At 47.1% G+C, this 27972-nt stretch overlaps 1 protein-coding gene across 3 annotated transcripts; it reads left to right on the forward strand.

Annotated features, from left to right (window-relative positions):
* Window positions 1–76: 76 nt before the first annotated feature.
* Window positions 77–27917, forward strand: ZC3H6 (zinc finger CCCH-type containing 6). 3 transcript variants are annotated; one of them, XM_030490513.1, is made up of 12 exons: window positions 77–792; window positions 11754–11934; window positions 13216–13341; window positions 14429–14684; window positions 15817–15938; window positions 18466–18582; window positions 20014–20125; window positions 20885–20994; window positions 21756–22009; window positions 22627–23147; window positions 23423–23662; window positions 25479–27917. In XM_030490513.1, exons 1-12 carry the CDS (start codon window positions 701–703, stop codon window positions 26969–26971), a joined length of 3624 nt encoding a protein of 1207 aa, XP_030346373.1. In that variant the 5' UTR covers window positions 77–700; the 3' UTR covers window positions 26972–27917. The 3 variants fall into 3 exon arrangements, with proteins under 3 accessions (XP_030346373.1, XP_030346374.1, XP_030346375.1); XM_030490515.1 differs by having other exon boundaries at window positions 137–514; window positions 25479–27411; XM_030490514.1 differs by lacking the exons at window positions 20014–20125; window positions 20885–20994 and having other exon boundaries at window positions 25479–27411.
* Window positions 27918–27972: the final 55 nt, after the last annotated feature.

Below are 27972 nucleotides of genomic sequence, written 5' to 3' on the forward strand. Positions count from 1 at the left end.
CGTGTGTGCTCAGCCAATAGGCGCGCCGGGCGGCGGGGTGACGCGGCGCCGCGGGGGGGCGGGGCCGAGCGGCGGCGGGGGGAGGAGCGCGGCGGCGGGCAGCGTGAGGCGACGCCATCGCGGCCGCGGCGGGCGCGGAAGACGCTGTGGTGGTGGTGGCGGTGGTGGCGGCCGCGCGGCCGCGGAGCCAGCCGGGGGCCGAGCGGCGGGGCTCGCTGCCGCCGCTGCCGCCGTCCTCGTCCGCCGCCGCCCCGCCGCCGCCGCTGCCGCCATTTTGTGAGAGCGGCTCGAGCGGGCGCCATGTTTGTAAGGAAGAATTAGGGCAGCCATCGGCGGGCAGCAGCACCTCCCTTCCCCCGTGTGTGTGTCCTCTCGTTCTCCTGTGCCCCGGGCCTGCTCCTCCGAGCCGCCGCCGCCGCTGCCGCCGCCTCCTGCTGCCCGCGCGGGGCGGCCGGGCTCAGCCTGTGCAGCCTCGCCCTGCACTGGGTGCCCGTTAGTGTCTCACTAAGTAACCGTGAGTGAAACCTTCATCATCTCTCCTCACTGAGGGACCCGACCCTCCTCCTCACCGAGCCGCCCCCAGAGCGGCTGTGCGCGCCGCCGCCGCCGCCACCTCCTCCTCCTCCCTCCGCACCACGGGCAGCGGCAGTGTCCTGCCTTCCTCCACCTCCCTCCTCCTCACCACACCACAGCCAGCACAATGGCCTTTGAAAGCCTGTTCTCCAAACCCCCAAACCCAGTTCTTGACCCAAACATGCCCGACTCTGACAGGCAACATGCAGGGGACGAAAGGTCGAGTAACATTCTTCTCTCTCTCCGCTTCTCATAATGGTGATACTAGTGGGGTGATGCTGATGCTGATAATGATGATGATGATGATGCTGTGTGTTAATGTGCCGAGGGGGTTAACGATGTTTTTGTGGGGGCAGGTCACCTTCAGGCTGGAGGACCGGGGTGGTGGTGGTGGTGGGGGTGCGAGGAGGGGAGGAGGGGGGTGACACCGGGTTTAGAAGTGCATATTATTAGCAGGGGGTTATTTTTTGGAATGCATGCCTTTTTACATCTTCATTTATTTATTCTGGCTGGGAACGGGGACTGTTTTCCATTTCTTTCCATAAATTGCACTTTCCAGGGGGTGTCTGTTGAATGTCACCATTGTTCTTTTCCTCCCTTCCCCTGGCGCTGCTAGTCAGGTAGGAAAGGGTGCTCCGAGCTGGGGTTTCCTCTTTTTGGTTGTTTTTGTTTATACCCGAATCTCTCACTAGAGCCATATTTAACCTCATTTTCTTGCCAGATTACACCTTACCCATTTAACTGGATCTTTTTTTATGCAGATTAAGCTCTGACTGACGTTATCTTTGCCACCTCTCAGTCCCCATGCGCAGAAACCCAGAGTCCTGTTCCTGGTGAAAGGACCTCTGTTCCTCCCTCCTTCCCTCCCTTTCTCTCCTGCAGCTGCTGGAAATTCAGATCCTTCCTCCACGCGGCCCTGGCCTGCCTAACTAGTTCCAAAAATACTGTGCCAGGGCGGCAGCGACCAGCCCTGCAGTCTACATCTACCCAGAGACACAACTGCAGGAGTTAAAGCTGCTGGGTTGCCACAGCTGCCCTCCCCACAGAGCTCCACAGCCCTGCTTGTACTCGTGTCAGAGGGCTGGAGCAAGAAAACCCAGCAGGAAAGGGCTGGTGAGGGAACGTAACTGTTCCCTCGCTGCAGGAAGCGTCACTAAGCCTGCGGTACAAACTGGGAAGTGGAAGGGCCACACAGAGCCGAGGGACTGCTCCAGACATGGTGCTGTGTTTTAGCGACAGGTTCAGGGCAGACCTCGGAGCTGCTGATCCTTGGTTTCACCTTCCTGCCTTTACTTGCGTAAGTTGAGTCATGCTGCATGTTCCGAAGGAGTGCCGTGTCAAAGCAGACCAGTAATCCGCTGGGATTGCTGGAGGTGCCTGTTAGAACCGTGCGGCAGCAGCAGGCAGAGTGGTCTGAGAGCTCCTTTGTGCTGTTTCAGGGATTGAACATACTTTGTGCTCCCAAGTCCTCGGTGAGGCCGAGCCCCCGGTGCCCACTGTGCTGCTGGAAGCACGGTTGTGCTAACTGGGGGTTACTCATGCGGTGGTGACAAGTAGAGTTCCTCTCACCAGCTCTCCTCACCGCTGCGGCTGTTGTTACACTGGTAAATGGTGGAATAGAATAAATAAGTGCTACCTGAGAGTCTAATGGATGTGTTAAATACAGGTTAATTTCCAATAAACATGGCTTTATAATGTTTTAATTTCAGAAGAGCAGGAGATTCAACAATAAACACGTTTAACCTGTTAAGTAATGCTCTTTGTAAACAAGGCTTGTGCAACTTCTGCTCCCCTGTGATCTGAAACGTGTAAAGTGTGTTCTCCATGCACCCAGAGTGTTGTTAAAAAAGAAAGAAGCCCCAAAGAAGTCTTTGTATTACGTTAGTGAGCAAAGTGTGGACTTCCTGCAGTGTATGAAGATTTCCCCACCAGCTGGGGAGGCCCAAAGAGAAACAGGATCAGTCCCCTCCACAGAAACCATGCCAAGGGCAGTCAGGTCTTTAGGCACTGGTAGCTCGGTAGGACGAGTTTACCGTAGGTACAGCCCATAACAGGAAGCTGCTGAAATCATTTAACAGATCCATTCATGCAGCATGAATGAATAGCATTTCTGTTAATATTTGGTTTGATTTTGAACCGATCAGTGCAATTCTAAAGAAGTTGGTTAGTGCTTTGGAGCAGTAGAAAACAGTAAAAGCCCCTTTTCTGTTCACACTTGGGATAATAGAAGATTGTTTTAATCCAGAGTCTTTGTTTTCCTTGTTCATAGGCAGGCACCTGCTTAAGGAAGGAAGTTTTTCATTTTACAGATATTTTTAGTTAGCTCATTGTGGAAACATTGTCTTTGCTGGCGTGTTTGAGACTTTCTGTGCACAGGTGAAAGGTGTCAGTGTAAAGTTCTTCCTGTGAGGTCGGGTTTTATGGGGGATTGCTGCTTCTGTAGGTAATAGGGTAAGAAAGAACTATGTGGCAGGGTGCTGCCAACCTCAGTTACAGCAAATACACACAGAACTGTGGGTAAATGTGCAAGTTCCTGCTCTCTCCCAGAGGGCTGATTCATTGTGAGAGGTTGTGGCTGCTGTTACCATCATCTGCAGGGCTGGGAGCTTCATGCTTCTCTTAAAACTCTTTATTTTGGGGCCATTGTCCCACCTGTGCCTCATGCGGTAGATAAAGCACGTGCCTAAGAGAGGAACTAAGCACTTGCCACAAATAGAATCCAGTCCTCATGCATGGACTGAATTCTTGGGTGGACTTTGATTTCTGACTAACAGGGAGCTCTCACGGGCAGGAGAAGGAGTCGTGCTAAGTTGGTTCTGCCTTTGAACCCGGTGCCAGGTTTACAGCTGCCAGAGGCTTCAGAAAGTAACTCGGAGTTCATTTCTTTTTGCAGTCTAAAACACTGGATTGGTGCTGACACTTTCTGGTGGCTATTCCTGCTTTGCTGTCATTTAATCTCCATCTCGGAGATGCCTTATCCCATTATCTGCTGTAAAAATAGCAGTGACCCGATGGAGGTCTGAGCATGGAACGTTAACTGAGCTCACAGGGGTGCAGGCAGTGCTCCTGCAGCCAGCAGGGTCTCAGGAGCTGCGCTGCAGTGTGAGTATCAGGCCCCTTTTTCCATGCTCATGGTACAGCAAAGGAAATCGGGGGCAGCTCTGAACAGGCACCTCAGCGGCCTGTGGGCTTTCGTCAGGAGGTTGTCCTGGTGTTTGCAGGGGCTGTTTGGAAATGGCACTTCAGAGCCAGGCTTGTCTGTTGCATGGCAGGTTCCGCTCCCCCAGAACCCTGCTAATCCTCATTGTCCGCTTTCCCGTTATGTGTTTGATACAGTTTCTACATTTCAAACTGCAGCTGGTGCAGTCACTTTATTATTACTCAAGTTAAACTGATTTTGAGCTCTATGAAGTGTAGCTGAAGTGTTTGATGCTGTGACTCTGTGTGCTCCTGGCTGTGGTGCTGCTCTTCCAAAGCCTCTCCTTTGCCAGCCGCACATGCCCTGTGTCCATCCAGACAAGCCACGTGAACAGAGGCTTCACCCAGGCACCCATTGCCTTTATTTTCCCAGTTTCCCTTCCAGCTGTCTTGGGAATTGCCTGTTCCCTTCCCAGTGCAGCCCTCCTGGCCTGGGCGAGCATGACTTGCACTGCTGCTCTGACCGGTCTGGCTGGTTCACCCTGATGGAGACTGCTCTGCTGAGTTCCAGCCATGGCAAGGGAAGGGAACACCCCACGTGGGGCTTGTAGCAGCTCAGTAACAGCAACTTGAAATCTCTGTTACACCCCTTGGTTGTACATTCTCTCTGTTATGGCTTAGTCAGTGTCCTGTTGCTCTCCCTTCCCACAAGCCTCCCATCCATCTTCAACTGACAACTTAAATACTTCTCTTTTATTGTACCTGCTGCTTTCTGTCCGCGTGTGCATAGTCTGCTTTGAAAATGTTTGCTCAGAGCTGGTTTGAAAGATGCTTGTTCTTTAGGTCAGAAATAGTTAATCACCAAAGAATGTGTTCATGTGCAGTTGGAGTTGTTTGTGAGCGCTGGATGCAGCCTTGCAGTGATTTATTGTTCTCCAGCATGATTTCAAAACTTGCTTTGACATCAGGAAGCAGAGAGAGAATCGCTCCCCAGTCTGCCCTGGGGGCAAACAGGGCTGGTTGCCATCCAGCCAACACTGCAGGGGTGGCAGCAGGCGGCTGGCTGGGTCACTCCTGTTCTGGGGAGGAGGAGGTGAGTTCTGTGATTTCTTCTGCAGTATTAAACCCCAGAGACTGGAGGTGGGTGGGCAGCAGGGTGACAATGTGGCCTGCCCAAAAGTTGCTCATTGGCCTGCAGTACCACCACAGGAAGCTTATGTTTTGGCACTGCTGCTTTTTCACTTACTTCGTCCGCTTTATGGGAGCACAGTACCAGTGACCCAGCACTGTGCGTGAAAGCAGAGCAGAGGTTAAAACCCTCCCAGCTCTCTGCTGTGTAACTTCTCATGGTGTGCTTCACTGCCTGGCTGGAGGTTAAAGTAACGTCATGTTTGCAGGGTGGCCAAAGAAAAGTGCCTTAAGTGACCTGCATAACGTTGTCAAAGAAGCCAGTGCTGATACCTGGTGGACTTGTGCTGTTAACAGCAAAACCACCTTCTAGTTCTGTAGGTGTTTTCCTTATTCATTCTCATTTCAGAATCAGAATCGATCAGGTTGGAAAAGACCTTTAAGATCATTGAGGCCAACCTTTACCCCAGCACTGCCAAGGCCACCCCTAACCCATGGCACTGAGGGCCTCCATTCATAAATTCTTTAGTGTCACAGCATCTGGGACGCTTTAGCACTGTTAAAATCTTATTTTAGACTTACTATTTTCATGCCATCAAATTGGGTCTGAGTTATTGTGCTCTTTGTAGGTTCACAGAACCCAAATCTCACCTGTTGGGAGTGTTGCAGGTTCACCGTGTGACAGTGAGCAGACAGGAAGCATGAACTGGTGAGGTGGCTGTGCCCGTGTGTGCAGCCACGAGTGCTGCACAGCACCACGTTCTTCTGGATGGAGAGTGTGAGCAGGAGGGTATGTGGTGCAGCAGGAGTGTGTGAGGAGCTGGAATAGAGGGGTTAGAATAGAAATCCAGTGTGGGGCACTGTGAAAAACATGCCCAAAGGAAGCTAGAGAGGACAAATACCCAGGGTGTAAGGCTTCTGTACTAGATACGTCTTGACCAGTGTCAAACCACTCAGGTAGTTCCCAATAGGTTTAAACTCTTTGTCCTGCGTTATGTGTCCTGATCACGGGTACTCAGAGCTCAGCAGAAGAGGCTGTGAATGAACGTGCTGTTTCTGTATGAACAGTTGAGGTTTTGGACATCCTGTGTTTTCTGATGACTTGTCTCTTCTAGAACTAATCACAGAAGGAAGAGGTTAAGGTTTAACAATGCACTCGCTTCAGGAAGAAAGAGATTTGGTTTCCTTTTTGGGCAGTAATATTCAGTTAGCACCAGAAATTAGCAGCTGCTTAAAAAATAATTCGTTATTTGGCGTGGTAGAGAGCTGCTCATGTAGGAAGTTTGCATTCTTGCTGCTGTGTCCTTTGTGTGCACAAGAAGTAAAGGGAGATGTTTGCAGCCTTTCATTTTTCCTACTATATACTTTTTCTCACCTTGGTAGTGCTTTGGGGAAGTCTGTTCTATTCATATGCTCTTTAAGGCTTATTCTAATAAAGAAAGTCAAAGCATCATGTTATAAACCAAAATGTGATTCTTTTGAAATGAGACCTTTCCTCAGCTGTGAATCAAACCTACCAAAATAGGAGTTAACAGAAAGTAGTGTTTGATATAATAATGTTAGCTATTAATAATATATATTATATATAATATATATTATCATATATATATGATATAATAATGTTAGATATAATAATATAGATATCTAGAAAATAATGTTAGATCTAAGGCAGAAGTTCTTCCCTGTGAGGGTGCTGAGGCGCTGGCACAGACTTTTCCCAGAGAAGCTGTGGCTGCCCCATCCCTGGCAGTGTTCAAGGCCAGGTTGGACACAGGGGCTTGGAGCAACCTGCTCTAGTGGAAGGTGTCCCTGCCCGTGGCAGGGGTTGGAGCTGGATGAGCTTTGAGGTCCCTTCAGCCCAAACCAGGCTGGGATTCTGTGGTTGTGTGGTAGACTCACATTTTGGTTGTATGGTTTTGTTCATGTAAGTTCTTAAAACTCAGGTTCTCCTGTAGCTCCTGCACTGTCTGCACGTGTGCTCAGTCCTTCTGAGAGGAACATTTCCCACCAGGAAAGCCAGTTTAGTTTTCTTAAAGTATTTTAAACCTGCAGTTGTCAGTGTGCTGAGAAAATGCATCTCGTTTCTGTGTCCTAGAGCTTGAGTTGTAAATCTGCTTTGCACATGAAGAATGCTATTTAAAAATGACTCTGGCTAAGGGCAGGAAAGGTGAGTTAAAGCTGAGTTGCAATGTTAGCAACTGAGCAGTGAACACCAGAGCAACAGTGAGTTACTTTAGGTGTGGATTTCTGTTTCCCTACCCAAATATTTGCATAACTGCTCTTTCAGTGATTTCACCAGATTGATTCTTCCCTGAAAGTTAATTTGGCTTCTGGCCCTTTGTAATCCATTCCTGAGATGCTCTAGAAATACCCTGGGGACAGTGGAAATGCTTTCTAGTTTCATTTTCACATATCCTTCAAGCTCCAAGTATGTGGAGATGGCGGAAGAGGGAGTGATCCGTCAGTGATTTTAGTTCTTTCTCTTGCATCTGGAGAGGAACCGAGTGTTCTTTGTGTGTACCTCCTCCTTGTGCAGGGGCTCGTAGGAAACATCACTGCCTTTGACTTAGTTAGCATTTGTTTAGCTCATGGAGTCTAGGTGATGTTACTTAATTTTGCATCTCCTGTGTTCTGCATTGCAGGATTTGCCGTCAATGGGTCATGAGGAAATGGTAGGACCATATGGCAATAAGTCATCATCAGGGGCTCTTTATGAGCACTTCCAGCAGGTCAGGCAGCGGTAGCCAAACACCTCTAAGCAATTTAAACTGGTATTTGATGAAGATGCTTCTGTTTCTCTTCCAAAAGGTCTTTAAACACACTCGGGTGGGAAGGGCTTGGTAGTGCTAGCTGAGATCTTGGGTTGGAGGTGAGGTGCCCTCTCCTGCTCTGTCCTGTGCCAGAGTTCCGTACTGCCCTGTAACAGGTCAGGATCAACTTCCATTGATGAGAAGGTGCATTGGATCGATTCAGCCTTTGCAAATCCAAGCACGTGGCAGCAGTTACACCTTGCCAGTGGTGCTGGGTCAGCGCAGGGGCTGTCCCTGACCCCCGAGGTGTGTGTTGTGGAGGCACCATGGAGTGAGTGTGCCCACAGCTTGGTGGCATTGTGTCAGCAGCGGTTGGTTTGGTGGTGGCTGTTCTGTGGGGCAGGGGAGGTGAAAGAGAAGTGAATCTTGGCAAAGAACCAAATTACACTTCCTTGCTTGTCCACGTCAAGAAAACTGCGTGTTTTGTGTGTGAGAACACACCAGAAGCACTGCTGCAGGCACTGTGCAAGGCCAGAGTGTCCTGGGAGCACAAAGCTGTACCTTGCACAGAACAAGTTCCTCTGTCTCCTCTTAGGTCAGTGTTGGGGTCGGTTTGCAGTAGGTGCCTGCCAGGGGGCAACGCTCAGGCCTGTTTCCTGGAGCACCAGCCACTGCTTAGCTGTGGGTTCTCCAGCCCACGTCTGTTGACTTCCCAAAGCTGCTTCCTATGGCCAGCTCTGGAATATGCGTAGGAAGCGAACTTGGAAAAGGGGTATGTTCTGCACTCACTTTGTAGTGCACAGCTCAGTTTGGGTTTTAAATGGGGAAAAATCCTATAAAATGGATTTTTTTTCTGCCCTATCACTCTGTTAAACTTTCTTTGAAGGATAATTCAGTTGTTCCCAAGGAATTGTATATTTTTGGCAATTTTATTTTCAAATCACATTTATGCAGAGTTTTCTTTTGGGTTTTGTTCTGTTTTGGTTTTTTTTTAACGTTCTTGAAGTTCAGTGCCTGGAAAATTCTAGGATGTTGTGGAAAGAATGTAGGCATTGGGGGAGTAATGGAAAACCTTCCGTAACCTTCCCGTTGGAATGCAGTCCAAAGGATAGCATTACTGACATCCTGCACAGTTGGTTTACCTAGAAAGTTAATGGAGCCCTGGATGCATCCCAGCAGTATAAATCCATGAGGGCAGTTCCCAAAGGAACTGGGAACAACCTGTTTTCCTAAAGAGCATTTCCAGTGGGCATTTTCTTAAGAGCATGTTTAAATTGAGCAGAAATCCTTCAGGGAGGGAGTTGAGCTCATGTTGCCAGAGTAGGAAAGCTTGTTTTTCCCAATGGCTGCAGGTGTTCCGTAGGTATTTGTGTTCCAGTTTCTCTAAGCACACTTCATTGCCTGGAAAGTTGGGACAAATGCTTTCTTGGGATGCACTCCAGAGGTTCTCAGGGAGTGCTGCAGATAATGGCCACTGTGGTGCTTGAACAGGGTTTATTCTATGCTTGGGGTACCTAACAGAAGATCCTTTCTCTGCTCTCTCGTACAGGAGTGTCTTGGTGTTAGGTTCTTCACAAGGCACCGTAAGGACTGTGTGTGAGCACATTTCCATGAGCACCTTATAAAGATCACACAGAAATGGGTTCTGAAGCTGCCTCTGCTTCACGTTCGGCGCCCACTTGGTCGTGGGCAAACCTTTATTCTTAGCACTGTAATTCTTACTGCTCAGTTCCACTGTTTGTTCAAAACCTCCCAGCTTCCTGCTAGTCTGTATTTGCACTAAAAGTCAGGTCCTTTTCAGGGTGTTTCCCAGTGACTGTTGAAGGCCAGGAGCAAACCCAGTGGTGGTTGTGTTTGCAGTGCAGCTGAGCTTAAGAAACAACAGTTGAGCAATTCTTGCCTTCTTTCTAAGCTCCCTTTTGTTTCCTATTCCCCACAGTGTATTCAGTGTGTCGGAGGGAAGAGCCAGGCCTTCCATGGGCTCATCTTCCATGAGTTTGCCCTGTCTGCTTCAGAGAGTCCTGCAGGATCACTCGCTGCCTGCCCTGTGGTTCCTCTTACTGCCCCTCAGTGTGAATGATGGTCTTTAAAGGACACCTTCCAGAGAATATTTTATTCAGATTAAATCTGTTTTATTTAATGCCCACTTCTTAATATTTTGACATTTGGAAGCTTCTTATAAACTTGCCTTCTTTCCAGTCCCACTACTTGATGCTGCTCAGCAAAACCATCTTCAGTACTCACCTAGAAGGTGATTTTTCTCCCATATTCCAGAGTTTCCCGTATTTCCAATCACTGGGTGAGCTGGCTGCCCTTATGTGTCACCTAGAAATGTTCTGGAGTCCCTTGTCCATCATGTAGCAGAGCAAAGCATCTTCCTGAGGCTCAGGTGCCCATAACCTGTCTTTGCCTGCCTGCAGTGGGCTGCCCGGAGGCGATGGGTACGCAGTTGCTGTGCTGTAGGATCCCACCAGTAGCTGAGAACTAAAAGTGAAGAGGTGGTACCTTGGAATGGATGGATTTCCTCTGGTTTTCTCCAAAGCCTTTATATGAGCTGATCATCTTGATGTGGGGTTTTCCCTTCCAGTTAGTCAGGGATCTATAATCATATCTTGATGGGTTTTTGATGTTTCTTTCTTCCATTGTGGCTGTTAAAGAGTATTTAGTTCTTAGAAGCCCCAGGACACACAAGGTGCTGATACAGCAGTCCTGTCATCTTCCCTTTTCATCTCCCTGCCATATCCATAGAAGAAGTCCCAACTTTGGGTTGCTTCTCCCTTCTTACTGACTGGTTTTACTGTGGAGCCTCAGGCCTTTTGCTTCCTGGTGAGTTCTTCCCCCTTCCTGCAACTCACAGTGCCTTGAAGCAGAGTTCATCACGGGTGAGGTGGACAAATTATAAGGCAATTTAATAAACCCAAATTACTGCTTCAGTCCTAATACCTCTTACTGCCCCCAGCACTTGTTTAGTCTTGTTTTATTCCTTGATTTTTGTACATTTAATATCGTTTTCTACAGTCTTTCCCCTTCCTGCTCCACCATCTGCTGAATCCGGGCCCTTCAGAGGGAGGGTTTCAGGCACTGATGGCATTTCCAAGCAATCCCATGTAAAAACTGAGCACTGAGTTGCCATAAGTTTCCATGATGCCTCCAGAGGCTGAATTCCCGAAGCAGCAATAATGTAGGAATAACTATATAGAGCCAAGTACAGATGTCTCAAAGCAGCAAATTCTTCCACAACCAAACTCCAGCTAATACCAAAGAGTGGAAGAGGAGCTGGGATTGCTCCAGCAGCAAGTCTGCAACAGGGATGAGAAATGGGTGTTGGGGCAACGTGTTTCCTTGGGGCAAAGTATTTCAGTAGACAGAACTTGAACTGAAGTCTCATGTAATCATAGAAACCTTTTTTCCCCACTGACGGAGATGAGCACAAGCCTTTGGTAGTTGGTTTACAAGCACTTGAAGTGTGACGTTTTGTGTCTGTATTCATCTTTTTACTCATTCTTCAAGTATTAACTGCTCCTTGTCAACTACTGCTGATTTCTTTTGAAGAATTCACCTTACTACTAAGTTAATTCTCCTGTTTCAAACTGCTCATGGCTTTGGCCATTCCACCTTAGATACTTGGATCCCACCTTCACTTCCAGGAGCTGTTGAAGGACGTGTGTTTGTATCACTGTGCATTGTTTTTCCTGCAGTGCCCAACTACTTCCTTTCATTATTTAACTCTGGTTTCAGAGAGGTTGAATTGCCTTTAGTTGTGATCACATCTGTTCTGCAAACACAGCACCATGCAGGGAACAGCCCTGTAGTGGGAGCACTGCTACAAGTGGTTAAACTACCTCTTAGTTGTGTTTAGGGGCAACAGAGCGTTGCGATTTTAATCTAGGTTGGAGAAACCTGTGTAGGAAGAAAAGACCTTGAAAAGAGCCAAACCATAGCTCTAAAACTTCTTGATTTTGCCATTTAATGGTTTGCATTCCATTTTGCTTTAAAATCCTTAAATCCTGGTAGTTCTTGGGGTGTTCCATGTATGAAAAAGCATAAGCAGATGTATAAAGATGTGCCTGGTGCAAAGAACTGGGGGTGTTTTCACTGTGCTGTTGGGCAGATGAGAGGGATCATAACGTGCCATTTAATGTATTGATGTGTTTCCTCCTACAGAGAGGATGGAGAGCTGGAAGATGGGGAAATAGATGATGCAGCCTATGAGGATGTGAAAGAACATGGTTCAAAAGGTGACGACAAACAGAAGAATGAGAAAGGACACAGGAAATCACGGAAGAAACGCAAAAAAGAGAAAGAAAAGAAGAAATCCAAAAGGAGAAGGCGGGATAAGCACAAGGTGGGGAAACACAAAGCAAACAGGTGGAGGTGCTGATTTTAATGCCAGGTTTAGGCAAGGAGCCAGGGAATTAGAGAAGAAAAATGCTTTTATTACCATTTAGGCAACCTTTGGGGGTCTGAGGGCAGGTTTGGGGATTCCCATCTCACCAATGCACTTCAGTGTTAAAGAGTTTGTGTATTAAATAGACTTCTGACACATGGAAGTGCGTATTCACACATTCCAGTGACAGTTTCTGTGGTATAAGAGACATAAATCATTAAATAACCCAAGCATAGCACTTTTGAAATGATCGTTTGGAAACTCACTTGTTTGCTTTGCCTCGGTGCATTTCATAAACTTGGGTTTCCTCTCTTAATAGGTGTAACTATTATTTGTAATACACATCTTCACGGGATGCTTATTTATTTATGTATTTCTTTTAATAACAGCTTGCAAAATACATTTATGAGCCTTTTACTCCATGCTGCTGCCGGTGGTTGTGGTAGTTCTGACATGAGAGGGTGAAGTGTTAAACCCCTCCTTAAATTGCTTAAATCTGAAGCAGCAGTGTAAGTTAAGCACTGGCCACTGGCAACAACAATGGTGACTGGACCGTAGAGATTTGAGAGAGTTTTAGGGTGAAATTTAATGTAAATTGATCAATTTCACTTTTTGTGCTAAGTATTAGCACATGGGAAGGAAAGATTGCAGGCTTGTTCAGTGCATCCTTCAGTGACGTTCATTAAGATAATGTGTCTAATATGCATTTTAACCAACTTCAATGCAAGAAATTCACAGAATGTTATCCTAGAACAAACCTGATGGTCCTTTTCTGGAAATACAGTGTTTTCATGTGCTTCCCCTCTTCATTTTCTGCAGAACAAGACATCTTGCTAGAACACTTGTAATGCAGTAACACTGAGCTTTCTCCTGCAGGAAAGGGCAGGATGCTGGTCATTTCTATGGCCATGTGCCAATTCCTAGCCATCTCCCAGCTGTGTTAGCCTTCCAGCAGCATCCCTGCTGGGTGGCAGAGATGCAGGGCTCAGAGGGACCCATAGGAAGCAGGTACAATCCAAAGCAACCACACAGCCCTCAGCTGTACATGGCAGCCTCATCAGGTCACATCTGTCTCTTGCCATATCATAGTGGGGCATCAGAGAGTGCTTGCTTTAGCTTCCCCCAGCAGCAGAGCTTTGTGGAGTTAAGAACATACTTTCATTTACAAGTTCCTGTACAGCAGACCAGTCACACAGAGAGTTAGACAGCATTTGAGAGCTATTTTGTTCTTCTTTTCAGCATAACTCCCCTTCCAGTGACGACAGCTCCGACTACAGCCATGACTCTGACATTGAGCGTACAGAAAGGCCACATAAAAAGAGTGGCAGCTCTTCATACAGAGATTATGATTCCTCATTCAGTCAGGTAGTGTTTTTTAAACCCATTTCTCATGTCTTTATTAGGTGTAATATAAAAAGTGCACTTGTAAACGCTGGGGTTTTGAAGGCTGGTTTGATGGCAGTGCCCATTCTCACGAGCTTCTGGAGGCACATCGAGTTCTCATTTCCCTGGGGAGATTTCCAGACATAAAGCATGATCCGTGGTGTGAATATAGGTGGTGCAAACAAGCCTGATACCATGTTTTCCTTCATCAGGCAACAATTAATGTAGCTTTATTATTGCCTGCATTGGATTTGTGTCCCTGCCCATGGCAGGGGGTTGGAAGTGGGTGATCTCTAAGGTCCCTTCCAACCCAAATCAGGCTGGGATTCTGTGATTTAAACTGTTCTAAGAGGAAGCAGCTTCTGAAAAGCCACCTTTAAATATCTGGAGTTGGTTCTGCTTTGTGATAGTTCTGTTTGTGCTGGCTTTTCCCAGTCTGTGCAGCTCAATAGCCCTCCTGAGGCCACTGCGGGACACAGAGCACCAAGCTCTAAACCTGTGATAGAGCAGCTTGCTGAAGCTCGGGTACTTCAGAGGAGAGGAGCTTTTCCTTTTAGCCTGAAACCATTCCAGAGCCCTCTAGACGAGCCAAATCTATGAACAAACTGCAGATCCCATCTGCAGACACAGCAGAAGGGCCAGTGCTGGCTCAGGAGTGGCCCTGAGCAGTATTTCATCCTGACAGAGACAGGGCAGAGTGCATCATCTCTATCCGGGATCATCCGAATTGGAGCTCAGGCAGGGAAAAAGTGATTTTAAGCATAGTTCATCTAAGTGACACAACACTCAGAACTGTGTATATTAAACTGCTTTGTCAACCTCACTGAAAAGTTCCTGGGGTATAGATGCTGATGCTGGTCTTTTTTACCTTTTTTACTAATTTCGATGCATTCAGAATCAAAAGTACTAATTTTTACTGCATGACTGATTCTCAGTGTGTATTATTGGTGGTTGCTTGTGCAAATCTGGTGGAAAGCATGACAATAAACCAGCATAAACCCAATGGGTTTGCAGGGGTGTTGTTTGAGCTCTTGAGTTGCCTCTGAGCAATGCAATGCCTTCCCCACAGCATGGACACGTGTCAGGAAATTACATGAGCTCGCAGAAAATGCAGCATAAAAAGAATGTCAAGAGTAAGGACTATGATGACTACAGTCACTACAGTGATGAAAACTTTGGGAATTACAACGAGGAGGAAAAGGATGAAGATTTTGCTGATCAGCTTAAACAATACAGGCAAGCTAAAGAGACCTCCAGTACTGATTTGGGACCTCCGTTCCCAAAGGAACCAGTGAAAAAGCAGGGGATGAAAGGGGTCCAAAAAGGTAAGAGAATTGGAATCATTAATTGTAGCAATGGCTGGTGTGTGCCAGTTGTATTGGGCCCACAAGTAGTGCTATGTACTGTGTAGTAGTACAAGTACTGTGCTAGTATCCTTTTATTTTCCTTTTCACAACTCTTCTCGCATTCAAAGCTGGGCTGATATGAATCCCAGTGAAAAACTGCTCCTCTTAAGGAGGAATTCTCCCTTGAATCATGGCTAAAAGCCATTGACTCCCAGTCAATTTGAGCAGGGTTTTGTATGACAGCATGAATACCATAGTGGTTCTCAGGAAGATACTGTGTGTTGTACAAAGGTAGTAAGCTGTCTTTCGTTTAGTACAGTGAAGATTTATGGTATTCTGTTTATTCACAATAAAATAGATGGCCAAAAGATTGTCAGGATCTCTTTGGCTGAGGCAGAAATGGCTTTTCATGTGCTGCTTGGCAATACTGCTTCTAAATCTCTGCCTGCAAGTCATCTGAGGTGAAGTCAAGGTGTTTTCACTGGCGTTGGCCTTGCTGTCATAGAGTGGCTGCCACCTGAAATGAGAACTTTCTAACTGCTTGTCTTTGGGTTTAGATTGATGAGAAAGCAGATGCTCTGTCTTGGTGGTTTTAGATGAGACCATGACTCCTGGTGTGCTGCTGCCTGCATCATTACAGCCCTGAGCCTTCCAGACACTTCCCATTAAACGTGTCTATATTCGAAGCTGTTCTGTCTCATTTCTTAGGTTTTGCTCTCAGGTTTCCTGCATGGTGTGACAACAAATCATGCACCTCCAAGCAGTGCCAATTGTACCCTTAGTTCTGAGTTCAGAAAGTGACCAAACAGCACAAAATACCTCAAGTCTTTGGGCTGGTTAGAAATAACACGTGTGCACTTCTGATTGTGAGTGCTGCTTGGGACAAGAGTGATTCCATATTCAGTTTGTTGCTGTGAAGAGCTTTTCAAGGAGCAGGCACAGGGTCACAGCTGGCTGTATTTGCCAGCTTATGCCTAAATACTCAAGAGAGTATTTAGGCTGCAGAGAGGGAGATACTTGGTTAGTTTGATGTGTCTGTATTCAGTGTCACTAGATACCCGTTGTTCTTGACCTTCTGAGGTGACTTGAAGAGGTCATTTCTGTTTTCCAGGTATTTCTCAAAGAGGAAATAACTACAATATTGGTCGAGGGCGTGGGATGCAAAAGAAACTGAAGCGTAAGGATCGTGGAAGGGGCAGAGGTGGCAACAAAGGGTCCGATGGCTTTCACGAGGTACGTGGGGTTAGAGCTGAATTAGGATGTGGTTGTTGCAGATTGCTGGGTGCTTTGCTCTAACAGAGGAGTATTTCAAAATACATATCTTTAAACTTTACCAAGAGCTGCACACTGGCCCAACTGGCTTGTAAAGAGGGGGAGAATTTTCCCACCTAAAAGTATCTGCAGTGAGTAATTTTCACAGATCAGGTGGAAGGTATAAAAGGACAAGAAGCAAGTTGAGAGAGCTGGGCTGGGGCAGCCTGGAGAAGAGAAGCTCCTGAAGGGGAGACCTTAGACCAGTTCCAGTGCCTAAAGGGGCTCCAGGAAACCTGGAGAGGGGCTTTGGACAAGGGATGGAGGGACAGGCCAAGGGGAATGGCTTTAACCTGCCAGAGGGGAGACTGAGATGAGCTCTGAGGCAGAAGCTCTTCCCTGTGAGGGTGCTGAGGCGCTGGCACAGACTTTTCCCAGAGAAGCTGTGGCTGCCCCATCCCTGGCAGTGTTCAAGGCCAGGTTGGACACAGGGGCTTGGAGCAACCTGCTCTAGTGGAAGGTGTCCCTGCCCATGGCAGGGGGTTGGGACTGGAGGAGCGTTAAGCTCCTTTCAACACGAACCAATCTGGGGTTCTGTGATTTTTTTTCTCTTATCTAGAAAATTCCTAGAATTTCCCAACACTTGATGTACAAAATATAATTGATAAACTAATAATAATTTGCTTGTTTTTCTTGCAAATATGAAAAAGTAGCAGAAAGTGGTTTATGGGCTTTGGCTTTGAATGGTGCATTCACCATTCACTTTGAACACTACAGTGTTCACTGTATTGGAAACAAGATGTTTTGCTACTACCAGCAAAGAAAATGGACAGTTTTTTCTAGGTTCCATCTGAATCATGAAGAATTCTCCTTCTCTTCCACAGTTCTGACTGTGGCCGTGGAAATACGCATGACCTTGGTTTTCATCTAGTAATTCTCTGCGCAGGAATTAAAAGACAACATAGTGTTCAGTATTTGCACAGTAGTTGTAAATGTCTCACACCAGCCTTCATTTAAATGCAAACCAATACAAAACCAGTGATTAATGGATCAAATCCATCCATGGCTGGAAAACATTTAAACCAAGTCATGTTTGAGTCTGAAATGCCTGTGGCTCTGCTCCCTCCTGCCCTCAGGAATGCGCAGGGCTGGCTTCTCACTAATGTGGTGGTGGAGAATTCAGCCATGTCCATTTTCCCTCATGTTCTCTGCTGGCCAAACTCCGTGGGGCTGCTGGGTGGTCCTGATCAGATCTTCCCTGGATCTGTTAGATCCTCTTTGATGTGTTAGGGTGATGCCTTGTTTGTAGGGCTCCTCCTTGTAGAGCATGCCCTGTCCTCCAGCACCATGTCCCCGGCTGTGGGGAAGGGTGAGGCAGCTCAGGCAGGTCCCAGCAGGCAGAAGGCAAAAAGCTGGGCTCCTGGCTACAGGAAAACAAGGAATTCTGCAGTGCAGATGCATTGAAGAATTCACTAGTGGTGTGCAGGGACAAGACTCTCAAGCCACACAGTGTCATCCCTGGGATTCCATGGGACATGGGTTCCATGGGTTTCAACTTTGGTCCATTGTTTGAAGAGCTTTGGGGTGTGGGGTGGTCACTGATTTGCACCCAGAGAGACTTGGAGGAGCCTATGTATGTGATACTTGCATTGACCTTGAAGAGGATCAGGTATTAGAGCAAAGCTGCTTTGTGTGAAGCAGCTGAGATTTCTCTGGATTCGGTGTGCTCAGAGAAGCAAATGGATCCTGAGGATCCAGGAGCAGCACTTCCAGCTCAAAGATTTCTGCTTCTCAGTGTCAACAAAATCTGCACCTCATCCTTAGTGTTAATGTTGTGTGACATTGCTGAATCTGCTGAGCAAAATGGAAGCAGACACTTGATGTGGTCACGATGCAGCGTGATGGCAGTGGAGAACCACAGCCATTCCAGAAGCTCCAAGTCAGCTCTCAGGTCCCTGCTCACTTTGGTGAACATGGGGAATGGGAAAAGCCCATTTCCCTGTATCCTCAGAGCAGCTGGAAACCAGGCAGCACTGCAGAGACAAGGTTTGTTCTACCCTCTGGTGCAGTGCCGGCGGCAGCAGCTCGTTGAAGCAGCTCCATTGCCTTCACCAGCTGCACCAGGTCCCCTCAGCACCAGTCCCAGACTCCCTGGTTACATGAGTTTTCCACAGTGTTTTTCGTCTATCCCAAGAGCAGATGCCACATGGGAATCAAATCATGAGAGAACAATTATTTGCCTCACCAAGTGCATAATAATTCTCACATGTTGGGTCATGATTGAATTGTGCTTCCTCTCTGCTTTCCCTCATGGTATAACATGTATTAAAGCAGCTAAGAAAAGGCATTTCTTTACCTATAAATTGAGCTGTGGTTATAATAATTTAAGAACTTAAATCATGGTGAACTGAATCACATTTTGGGGTAACTGGTGCCCCAGGTATGCTCTTAATGTTTCCACAACTGTGCTTCATAAGAAAGCATCAGCAGGATGTTATTTCTCTTACAGGATGGCAAACCGGTGAAGAAGTGGGTGAACATGAGCCAGGAGTTCATAAATCAGCACACAGTGGAACACAAAGGCAAACAGATCTGTAAATACTTCCTGGAAGGGAGGTGTATCAAGGTAATTGTGCACTTGGTGGTCTCTGCTTTGCTGGGAGGAGAGGGGGAAGATGCTCTTTTCTGGTTTACTTCAGCTGATGCAAAGAAAACGTGTGTTGAAATCAGTGTTTTGATGTCTAATGCTTTGAGAATTGATAGATAAATGCCAACTTGTAGAAAAATATGTTACACGTTTTGAATTACAACAAATTCTATCCAAAATATTGGGTTTGCTTGTTAGTATAGACAGTACAAACATCTGTGCTAGTACCATAAACTCACACTGCCAATGCATCATGTAAATACACATCAAGTCTTATAAGTGTGGAGTGTGTCAATAGGCAATGATTCTGAATGGATTAGATTATTTCTCTTTATGTGCCACTGTTAATTTTGAGCCATTGAAGGAATTGCTTAATGATGCTGCATTACTTCTCTTTCCCAAGTAAAAAGTGGGGTTGTAGCAATAGTTCCCCTACCAGAGAATCCTCTTCCTGCAGGCAGCAAGGGGAAGGCAGGAGAAGGAAGAGAATCCTCTTCAGAGCAGTGAGCTTCAAGCAAAGCCCTTCCAACACAGTCTCTAATTGCATCAATAAAGTGCTATTGCTTCATTTTGAAGCTTATTTATGCTGCTGGGGAGTTGAATCCTCTGATGTCAGAGTAGTTCAGCCAATTATAAACCACACTCGAGAGAAACTGCATGCTTCTCAAAGGAGTGTGTCGTTTATATGTGGCTTCTCTGCATATTTAGAGGTAGAACACTGTCTGTTTCTTTTTCGGATGGTGAAAATAAAGGTAAAAATGCTTTTTCCCCAAACCAGAGGCAAGAAGAAACAATCATTTGTTGCTGCCTTTCTGTATTCTAGTGTGCCCTGCTCAGGGAGATGAGGATTTGCTGCCACCTTCAGTTTGAAAACAATAAAAAATACACGTAGTATGTTTTTCATGAAAATAACCACAAAAACTGTGCATAAAACCTCTCCCCCTACACCCTAGTGGGTAATGTGGTGTGGTTGGTAGAAACTTGGTATGATTTGGGCTCTATTCTTCCTCCAGGGAAGAGTCTTTAATACTTTGCCTATTGGACTGTAAGTTCTCCCACCCTCCCTTAAAACAGAATCAGGTTTTCTGATCCATAGTTGTTTATATCAGTAAAATACTTGTTTAAATGTCTTTTTAATGCAAATTTGTAGGCAGAGGCAGAGAAGAGAACTGGGACTGTAAGAGCAGCTTGTTCCCTGTAAGCACTGCTTGTATTTTAAGTCCCAATTCAGGAATTGTTTCTCTTTGTCTGAGCCCCCCCGACCACAGTTTTGGTTTGCTTCTAATGCAGTTCTGTGCTAGTAAAGATAAGAAGCCTCAATTCAGCCAAGGAGGATGTTTTTCTTCAAATATTGAGTGGAATTACTCAGCATTTCAGCTGGATAATGGTTTTTCTTGGTTTTATTTTTAGGGAGAGCAGTGTAAATTCGATCATGATGCAGAGATTGAGAAGAAGAAGGAGATCTGCAAGTTCTACATACAGGGTTACTGCACCAAAGGAGAGAATTGCATTTATTTGCACAATATCCTTTAAAAAATAATACTTGAATTGAACTGAAGTTTATATTTACTCTTCAGCGATGTGATTTTTAAGGCTGGCTGTTTCTTTTCTTAATACCCTATACAAAAGGCTGTGTAGATTTACTACACAAAGATTGGTTTTTGGGGAGGCATCAGGAAATAGCTGTGAACCTACAGGAAACCTGGAGAGGGGCTTTGGACAAGGGCCTGTAGGGACAGGCCAAGGGGAATGGCTTTAACCTGCCAGAGGGGAGATTGAGATGAGCTCTGAGGCAGAAGCTCTTCCCTGTGAGGGTGCTGAGGCGCTGGCACAGACTTTTCCCAGAGAAGCTGTGGCTGCCCCATCCCTGGCAGTGTTCAAGGCCAGGTTGGACACAGGGGCTTGGAGCAACCTGCTCTAGTGGAAGGTGTCCCTGCCTGTGCCAGGGGGTTGGAACTGGATGAGCTCTAAGGTCCCTTCCAACACAAACCACGCTGGGATTCTGTGGTTCTACTCTGGCATTGAGACCTTCATCTTTTTAATCACAATTTTAGAATAGAGTCAGAAATAACATCAAGGCCACAGTATTGTCATTATTAGTGGAATATTAAATGGAAGTGGGAGGTAAGTTGGTTATTAGCTTTCAAAGTTCTTAACATACTGCTTTGGAAGGATGAAGGGCTGGTGAAGAGCTGAAGGATAGTTGAGAGCTGCACTTCATAAACTTCCCAGTGTGATGTAGAGATGAACCTTTGTTAGGAATCCTTAACACATTGCTTACATGAGTTCCCTTGCAAGTTCTACCACACAGGAGCTAAGTGCTACCAAGGAGATAAGTGCAAATTTTCCCATGCTCCCCTGACTGCAGAAACAAAAGAGCTGCTCGATAAGGTGAGCAGTTTGTGCCTGGGAACAGGAGGCTTGCTGCTAAAGAGAATGAGGGAGGGTTGCTGGAAATTTCCACGTGATTCTCAGGGGATGTGATGCTAAACACTAATGATGTTAAACTTCCCTGTTGCTATTTTGCATGGTAAGTCTGTGGCCAGGTTCCATACCAGGAATTCCCTTTCCCAGCAGTCAGTTTTAGCCATATCAAACTCGCTGATTTTCCCAACTCATGTTTGTGCCCATCAGCTTTCTCTTGTGCCCCTGTCTGTGGAGGTCTTCATGGACTCTGTAACAAGAAGGGTGGCTTTTATGTGGCCTACCTTTAGCTGCTTAGAAGTTAGATATCACCTGACTGACTTCTGCGCTCAGGATGAAGGAAGGAGAGAGGTGCCTCCTCTGAATGATTCATGAAATCCTGACCTTTAAGTAGGGTGTTTGTGTCTCTCTCCACTTACTGCACAACACCCCTTAACACTTGCAGCATTGTGGATCTTAGAACAAGTCCTTCAACTTCTGTCACTTAAAATTACTGCTTGAAGGACATGGACTTGTGTGGAATTGTCCCTTCCTGATGCAGGAATAGTTTCACCCTGGCTGTGAATGGGTGTCCTGCAAAGCAAGTAATAATGGATTTATAATCATTAATTTATAATTTGATGTTAATAGTAGTGTCATAGCAGGTAACCAAATGGAAAGTGCAGGACTAAGTTGAATTGCAGATACTGCAAGGTTTATGAAGTGTCTGCTGCATTCCTGTGTTCCAGGTTTTGAATAATGAGGAGGAACCACAGAATGAAGATGAGAAGGAGCTGGAGGAGCTCCGGAAGCGTGGCATAGTTCCTCTGCCAAAGCCACCACCGGGAGTGGGGCTTCTGCCAACCCCACCAGAGCAGTACCCCTTTTCTGAGTCTGACATGGAAAACTACCAGGATCCATCAGGGGACTATAAGAAGATCCCATCTCTGTTTGAAATAGTTGTGAAGCCAACTGTGGATTTAGCACACAAGATTGGGAAAAAGTAGGTTTCAGAACTTCGTGTAGAACCCTCCTTCAGACACGGCTGGATGAGTAGCTGAGCAGTTCTCTTTGCTTCTGTCACAAGTTGCACTCCTGAGTGTGTTGCTGAGTTAAGGTCCTGTCAGATATTGGCTGTCATAATTATCTAATGCTTTCCAGAGAAGAGAACTTCGTGGGCATTGCCCTTCCAGGAAGTCACTCCGTTGGCTCCTGGTTTGGCTCTGTGCCTGCGTGCCTATCTCCACGTGCAGGCTGAGCAGTTCATTCTCTTCTACCACCTCTTTCTAGTTGTAGCTAACGGACACTCCTGATAGAGACTGTTGGCCTTGGGGTGTTTAAAACTCTTTGCTGCAGCAGATATCCAGTTCCGCATGTGCTGATATGTTGTACATGTTCTACTTCAGACACCTCTGTTGGGTTATGATGAGTCGTTAAGTGTATGGAGTTACTCTCTTTGAAAATGACTTTGCTGCTTTCACTTTGCTGCTTTCAGATTTTAATCCACCTTAAGATCAACTAAGGACAGACGTGTAAGAGTGAGGAGGGCAGGAGATAGCTAAGAGGCTGCTGACCTTTGTAGGTGCAGAACCTGATTCACTGATTTCCTTTTGCCTGCAGGCCACCGACCTTCTACAACAGCGCATCGCCCCCGAGACCGCCGTTCCAGGGAAATGACCCACATTCCCAGCACATGTATAACCCAGGTTCAAGTCCAGGACCAGGACCTGGCATGTCCCAAGGACATAACGGGCCACCAATGCACCCAGGTTCTCCTGGACATCATCCATGTGGAGGGCCCCAGGGCCCGGGCATGCCGCAGAGTCCTCCCATGCAGGGTGTTCCACCGGGCTTTCTCGGACCACAGAACCAGACTGGTATGCCTATGCAAGGACAGCAGGGTGGCCCACCTCACACCCCACCAGGTCTTGGTGGATCTTACAATGCCCCAGGAGTTCAAGGACATATGGTGAACATGCCACGAGAGAATCACTGTCCTCCAGGGCCGCAGTACCAGCAGATGCCTGGGGAGCGGCAGCCCAACATGAATTACGAGCCTATTCAGAACGCGGCTGACTTCTATGACAATTACTATTCTCACCAAGCTGTACACAACTTCCAGCCAGCCAATAACTCTGGGGGTAAGGACACTTTCCACATTGCTGTTCCTTGGTCTGGTGCTTTCAGTGATGTGCTATTGAAATATCATGGCTCCAAAGCTGAGCTGCTGAGAGGATCTTGGATAGAAAGCCAAACCTCCTGGAATGTCTTCAGTGTAAAGGTGTTTTCAGCTGATGCTTTCCAGTCGTGTAATATATGTCACATTGATTTTACTTGATGTGGTTTATGTTTTTGACTTTACAAGCTGTAAGACCTTGTAGAGGATAGCTGCTGACTGGTGTTCTTTGTGCTGCAGATGGACCATGGCATGGAGAATTCACAGATCACCAGGCTCACCTCATGGCTCAAGAGTCACATCAAGGTGGAAGCGAGTCGGACTGCATGAGTGGCCACATGGGCCATAAGCCAGCCATTAATGTACCAGATTTCCTTCCAGCAATGCAGAAAGCCCTTTATGCAAGACTTAGTCAGAAGCATCAGAGAGATGGAGACTCAGTCAGCAGCCAGGGGCAGAGGGCAATGAGCAAAGATGAAGGTAAAGATGATTTTGTTGGAGTTTCAAACATACTGAGTGTGTATTAGCCTGGAACATGGATTTTATTTCCTTACCACTCACAATTACTGTGTTTTCAGCTGAATGTACTTGCTTTCCTCCCAGCTTCTTCTAGGATGTTAGTGTAGGCTTAGTTGCCTCATTCCTATTCCACGTAGAAAGATCCATGGATAATTTTTGGGTATAGTTTGTGCTTTCAAAAGGTACTGTTGGAGATAACTCAATTCCTTCTTAAAATGCCTGCCTGAAGCAGAGAGGTTTCTAACTGCCAGTACTGCGAGTGCCTCTTAGATTCTGTTCATACAGCTGTGTCTTGATCTTTCTTGCATATTCCATATCTCTAGAGCAGTAGTTTTTGCTCTGTGATAGCTGAACTCTGCAGTGTTAACCTGGATGACAGAGAGCAGTAACCCTGCTGATCAGACCCAGCCACAGAGAGTGCACTTGTTCCTTGTCCTGCTCCCTGCTGCAGCTTCGTCTGAGGCTGCTGGGTTATGTGCCCAGAAATGCTTCTCTGTGACCAAAAGGCAGTTGCTGTATGCACTGTTTGTGAGGACATGCTGCATCCTGTGGTTTTGAGGACACTGCCAGTGTAGTTCTGATCACATGGTGAGAGATGTGGAGGTGCAGCCCTCCAGGCTACGGGGAAAACCAGAGCAACCGGGAGTAACCTGCTCTGAGCTGGAGGCTGCTCACCAGAGTGACGTGTCCTCCTGGCCAGAGGGCTTTTGGAAAGCAGCGTAATGGGAAAATGTTCCTGTCCGCTCCCTCCAGCAACATGCCACTGCCTGTTGTTGAGTACTGATGTGGTACAACTGCCAGCGAGGGGATGGGCAATGATGGAATCAGCTGGGTTGGAGAAGACCTTCAAGATCATCAAGTCCACCCGTTGCCCAGCACTGCCAAGGCCACCACTAACCCATGGCACTGAGGCCTTGGCTACACGGGGTGTGAACACTTGCAGGGACAGTGACTCCAGCCCTGCCCTGGGCAGCCTGTTCCAATGCCTGAGCACCCTCTGGGGAAGGAATTGTTCCTCAGCTCCATCTAAACCTGCCCTGGGGCAGCTTGAGGCCGTTTCCTCTTGTCCCATCCCTTGTTCCTTGGGAGAACATGTGTTACTGTGCATTAAATACTGGGGGTGGGGGGGTGGGTTTGTCTTCATTTCTCACTCTACTGAGCCACAATAGACACTAAGACTTCTTCACCAAGCAGGTGAGTTTAGGATGTGGAACTGAGCACAGAGCTGTGCTGATAAGGCTTTCCAAGGAAATTGCATCCCATAAATGAGAATTTATCCTTTAAAATGAAGTGCTCTTCTGTTCCTGAATATTGAGCTCTAACTAGAATGTGGTGATTTGGATGTAATAAGGCAGCAAATTCCACATCTGTAATTGATCTGGTTCTGAGACTACTCAAGGTGTCATTTTACTTTTCATTCTGCCATCCCACAGTGAAGATCAGTTTCATCAAGACTCACATTTTAAATGGGTTTTTTACTAGTACTGGTAGAAATAATTGTTTGAAACAGGTTTTTTTCCCAAGTTAATATTGACAAAGGGAACGCAGCAGAGCTTGGGAGCATCTCAGCTGCCTCCAGGGTGTTTTTGTTATGTCAGTTCTTTGTTGCACTGGATTTCTGTCATCTTAGATTACAGTTATTATAATACAGGGAGAGATTATTTAATATCAGGTCTTTTCAGTCTGAGTTTGCTCAGAGCCTACCCTTTATATGAGTGAATGTGCTGTACTCCCATGCGATTATTTGCTTGACTAATCTTGGTTTGGTGTTTCTCAGATGACAACGTCAACTGGTATTCCAGCAGCGAGGAGGAGGAGGGGAGCAGCGTTAAATCAATCCTAAAAACCCTAAAGAAACAAAGTGAAAACTTCCGGAATCGGCAGCAACATTCCGCAGAGCAGCACATGCTTGGAATTCCCACTGACCCCCGGCTGGCGAAGGAGAAGGGAGCAGGGTCCCAGGCTGCTGACCCCCGGCTGAGGGCCTCTCCCAGGTCCAACCCGCGGAAGCCTTCGGAGTCCGGCTCCGTGGACCCGCGGCTCGTGCGGGACCCCCGGATGCACAAGGTCAGTGAGGGTGCTCACGGCAGCTCGGCCCTTGGGGGAGCAAAGCTCGACCTGCACCACGCTGGAGCCAAGGCCAAGCAGAAGGGGCTGGATGATGATGAAGAGGACTCGGAGAGAGAGCTGCGGGAGCGAGCTTTCCTCATCCCCCTGGAGCCTTTGCCCGGCGTGACGCTGAGGGATCCGCGATCCCAGCTCCGGCAGTTCAGCCACATTAAGATGGATGTTACCCTGATGAAGCCAAACTTTGCTAAGCATATTGTGTGGGCACCTGAGGACTTGCTCCCCATACCTCTGCCTAAGCCTGACCCCGTCTCTTCAATCAATTTACCTCTCCCTCCCCTCATTGCTGACCAGAGACTGAACAAGCTGCGGGGTTTGAAGAGCGATGCCCACACGAGCGCGCTGCCGGCCGACCCGCGCCTGGCTGCCAAGGCAAAGAACAGCCTGGCAGCCCGGGGCAGCTACTTGGATGCGGCTGCAGATTCCCATGCCAGCAGCTCCAGCAAGCTGGGAGATCCCCGCTTACAAAAGAACGTTGATCCCAGGCTCCACAGACTGTCGAGTGCAGACGCACATCACGGAGTCGCAAAGGACTCCTCGCACCCTGCCAAGTTTGACCCCCGCCTCGCCAGAGCTGCTGCTGGCTCCTCACAGCCCCCCGAGGCTGCCCCTGCAAAGCCTGAGCCGGATGCTCTGCCTCCCTACGCTCCCAAACTGGCATCCAGTGGGGTGAGGCTGGGAGCTCCGGGCTCGATCCTGAGCGGTATCAGTCTCTATGACCCACGAGATCACGGCTCGTCGCTGGACACGGCTCCGGCTGCGTCAGGAGAGAATGGAGAGAACCAGAAAAAGAGCATTTTGAAAAATGCCGGTAAAAACGAGCCCAGTGTCCCGGAAGATTCGTCTCTGCCGAAGGAGAAAGCCCCGGAAGGACCCGGCTCCACAGAAGCTGCTCCGGATAAAGCAAGCAGCAGCAGCAGTAAACCTCAGGCGAAACACTCCAGCGCTGCCCCCGCGGTGCACAACCTTCCCATCCAGGCGTTGTCGGGGCTGATCAGACCCCAGTACAGCGACCCCCGGCAGGTCAGGCAGCCCGGGCAGGGAACTCAGCCCCCGGAGCCCGATCCCAACGGGGAGTCAGATGATAAGTCCCTAAAAGATGTTTTCAAGACTTTCGACCCCACCGCTTCCCCCTTTTGTTAGCGATCGAGTCTTTTTACTGTTGTGAATATCGCAGGTTTCTGCTGTTTTGTAACTGGTTTACCTCTTTGCTTTATTTATTTGTAAATTATAATTCTCAACACTTTTCAGCTGCTAATCTCAGAACCACATGCAGTCCTCCAGTCCGCTCTAGTGTTTGCAAAGCTGTGGTATTTTCTATAGAAATACTTTTCCAAGTTCAGGGAAGACTAATAATTGACATGTAGAACCCCCCCTTCCCCTCCCATGTATTGTGTTAGAGCTGATTCAAGCACTTTCATTGTAAATAAGCCATGAAGAAGAACCTCCCCCCTCCGGAGCTGTATATGTGTGAGCTGTCTCTTTCATAAAGGCCATGTAGATCTGATTGCCACATTTGTATGATTGTATAGACACGAGCAATATTATGTACATTACTGTGAGAGACAAGGATTGCTTTGACCGGGATTGTCCGACACATCAAGCCAAACCCACCAAGTGATTCCAAACCCCACGGAAACGCTTTCAAGAGGAAAACTTTGCTCCTCCTTTTCAGATCAGTACCCGTGAGACATTGTTTTTATTCACCCACTCGATATCCTTAGTGTAAAAGAGACCTATATCACATATTGAGGATGAAAAATGTCATATCTTTTAAAAGTATTTTATTCTATGCTGTATATAGAAGAAATTGTGAAGTACATAACTAGAAGAAAGGTCCTGTTCCAAGTGGAGAATACTTCAGTTGTCTAATACAGAAGAGAAAAGGGTTTTATTTAATTTTTTTCCACTCATCCACCCCTCCGAGTAGTGCTCTGAGTTACATTGTGGTGTTCATGTATTTCAATGTATTTTTGTATTCAGCTGCTTAATTTGTATTGCTTTTTTTGTATGGATGTAACTGCAGTACTTGTATTCATGGTGTCTTTATGACATTTTTAACAAAACCATTAAAAAGGGTACAGTTAAAGGCTGGTGGCTGTGCTGGTGGCAGGGGAAGGAGCTGTGGGGTGTCTCAGGGGTGC

Source organism: Strigops habroptila, chromosome 6 (assembly GCF_004027225.2).
Source record: "Strigops habroptila isolate Jane chromosome 6, bStrHab1.2.pri, whole genome shotgun sequence".
NCBI lineage: Eukaryota > Metazoa > Chordata > Aves > Psittaciformes > Psittacidae > Strigops > Strigops habroptila.

Bases quoted from the DNA above. Each gene is read 5' to 3' on its own strand.
- ZC3H6 (XM_030490513.1), top strand. From the start codon at position 701: ATGGCCTTTGAAAGCCTGTTCTCCAAACCCCCAAACCCAGTTCTTGAC. The intron at 14,685-15,816 runs GTAAGAGAATTG...TCTGTTTTCCAG, and splicing joins GATGAAAGGGGTCCAAAAAG to GTATTTCTCAAAGAGGAAAT. The intron at 20,995-21,755 runs GTGAGCAGTTTG...CCTGTGTTCCAG, and splicing joins CAAAAGAGCTGCTCGATAAG to GTTTTGAATAATGAGGAGGA.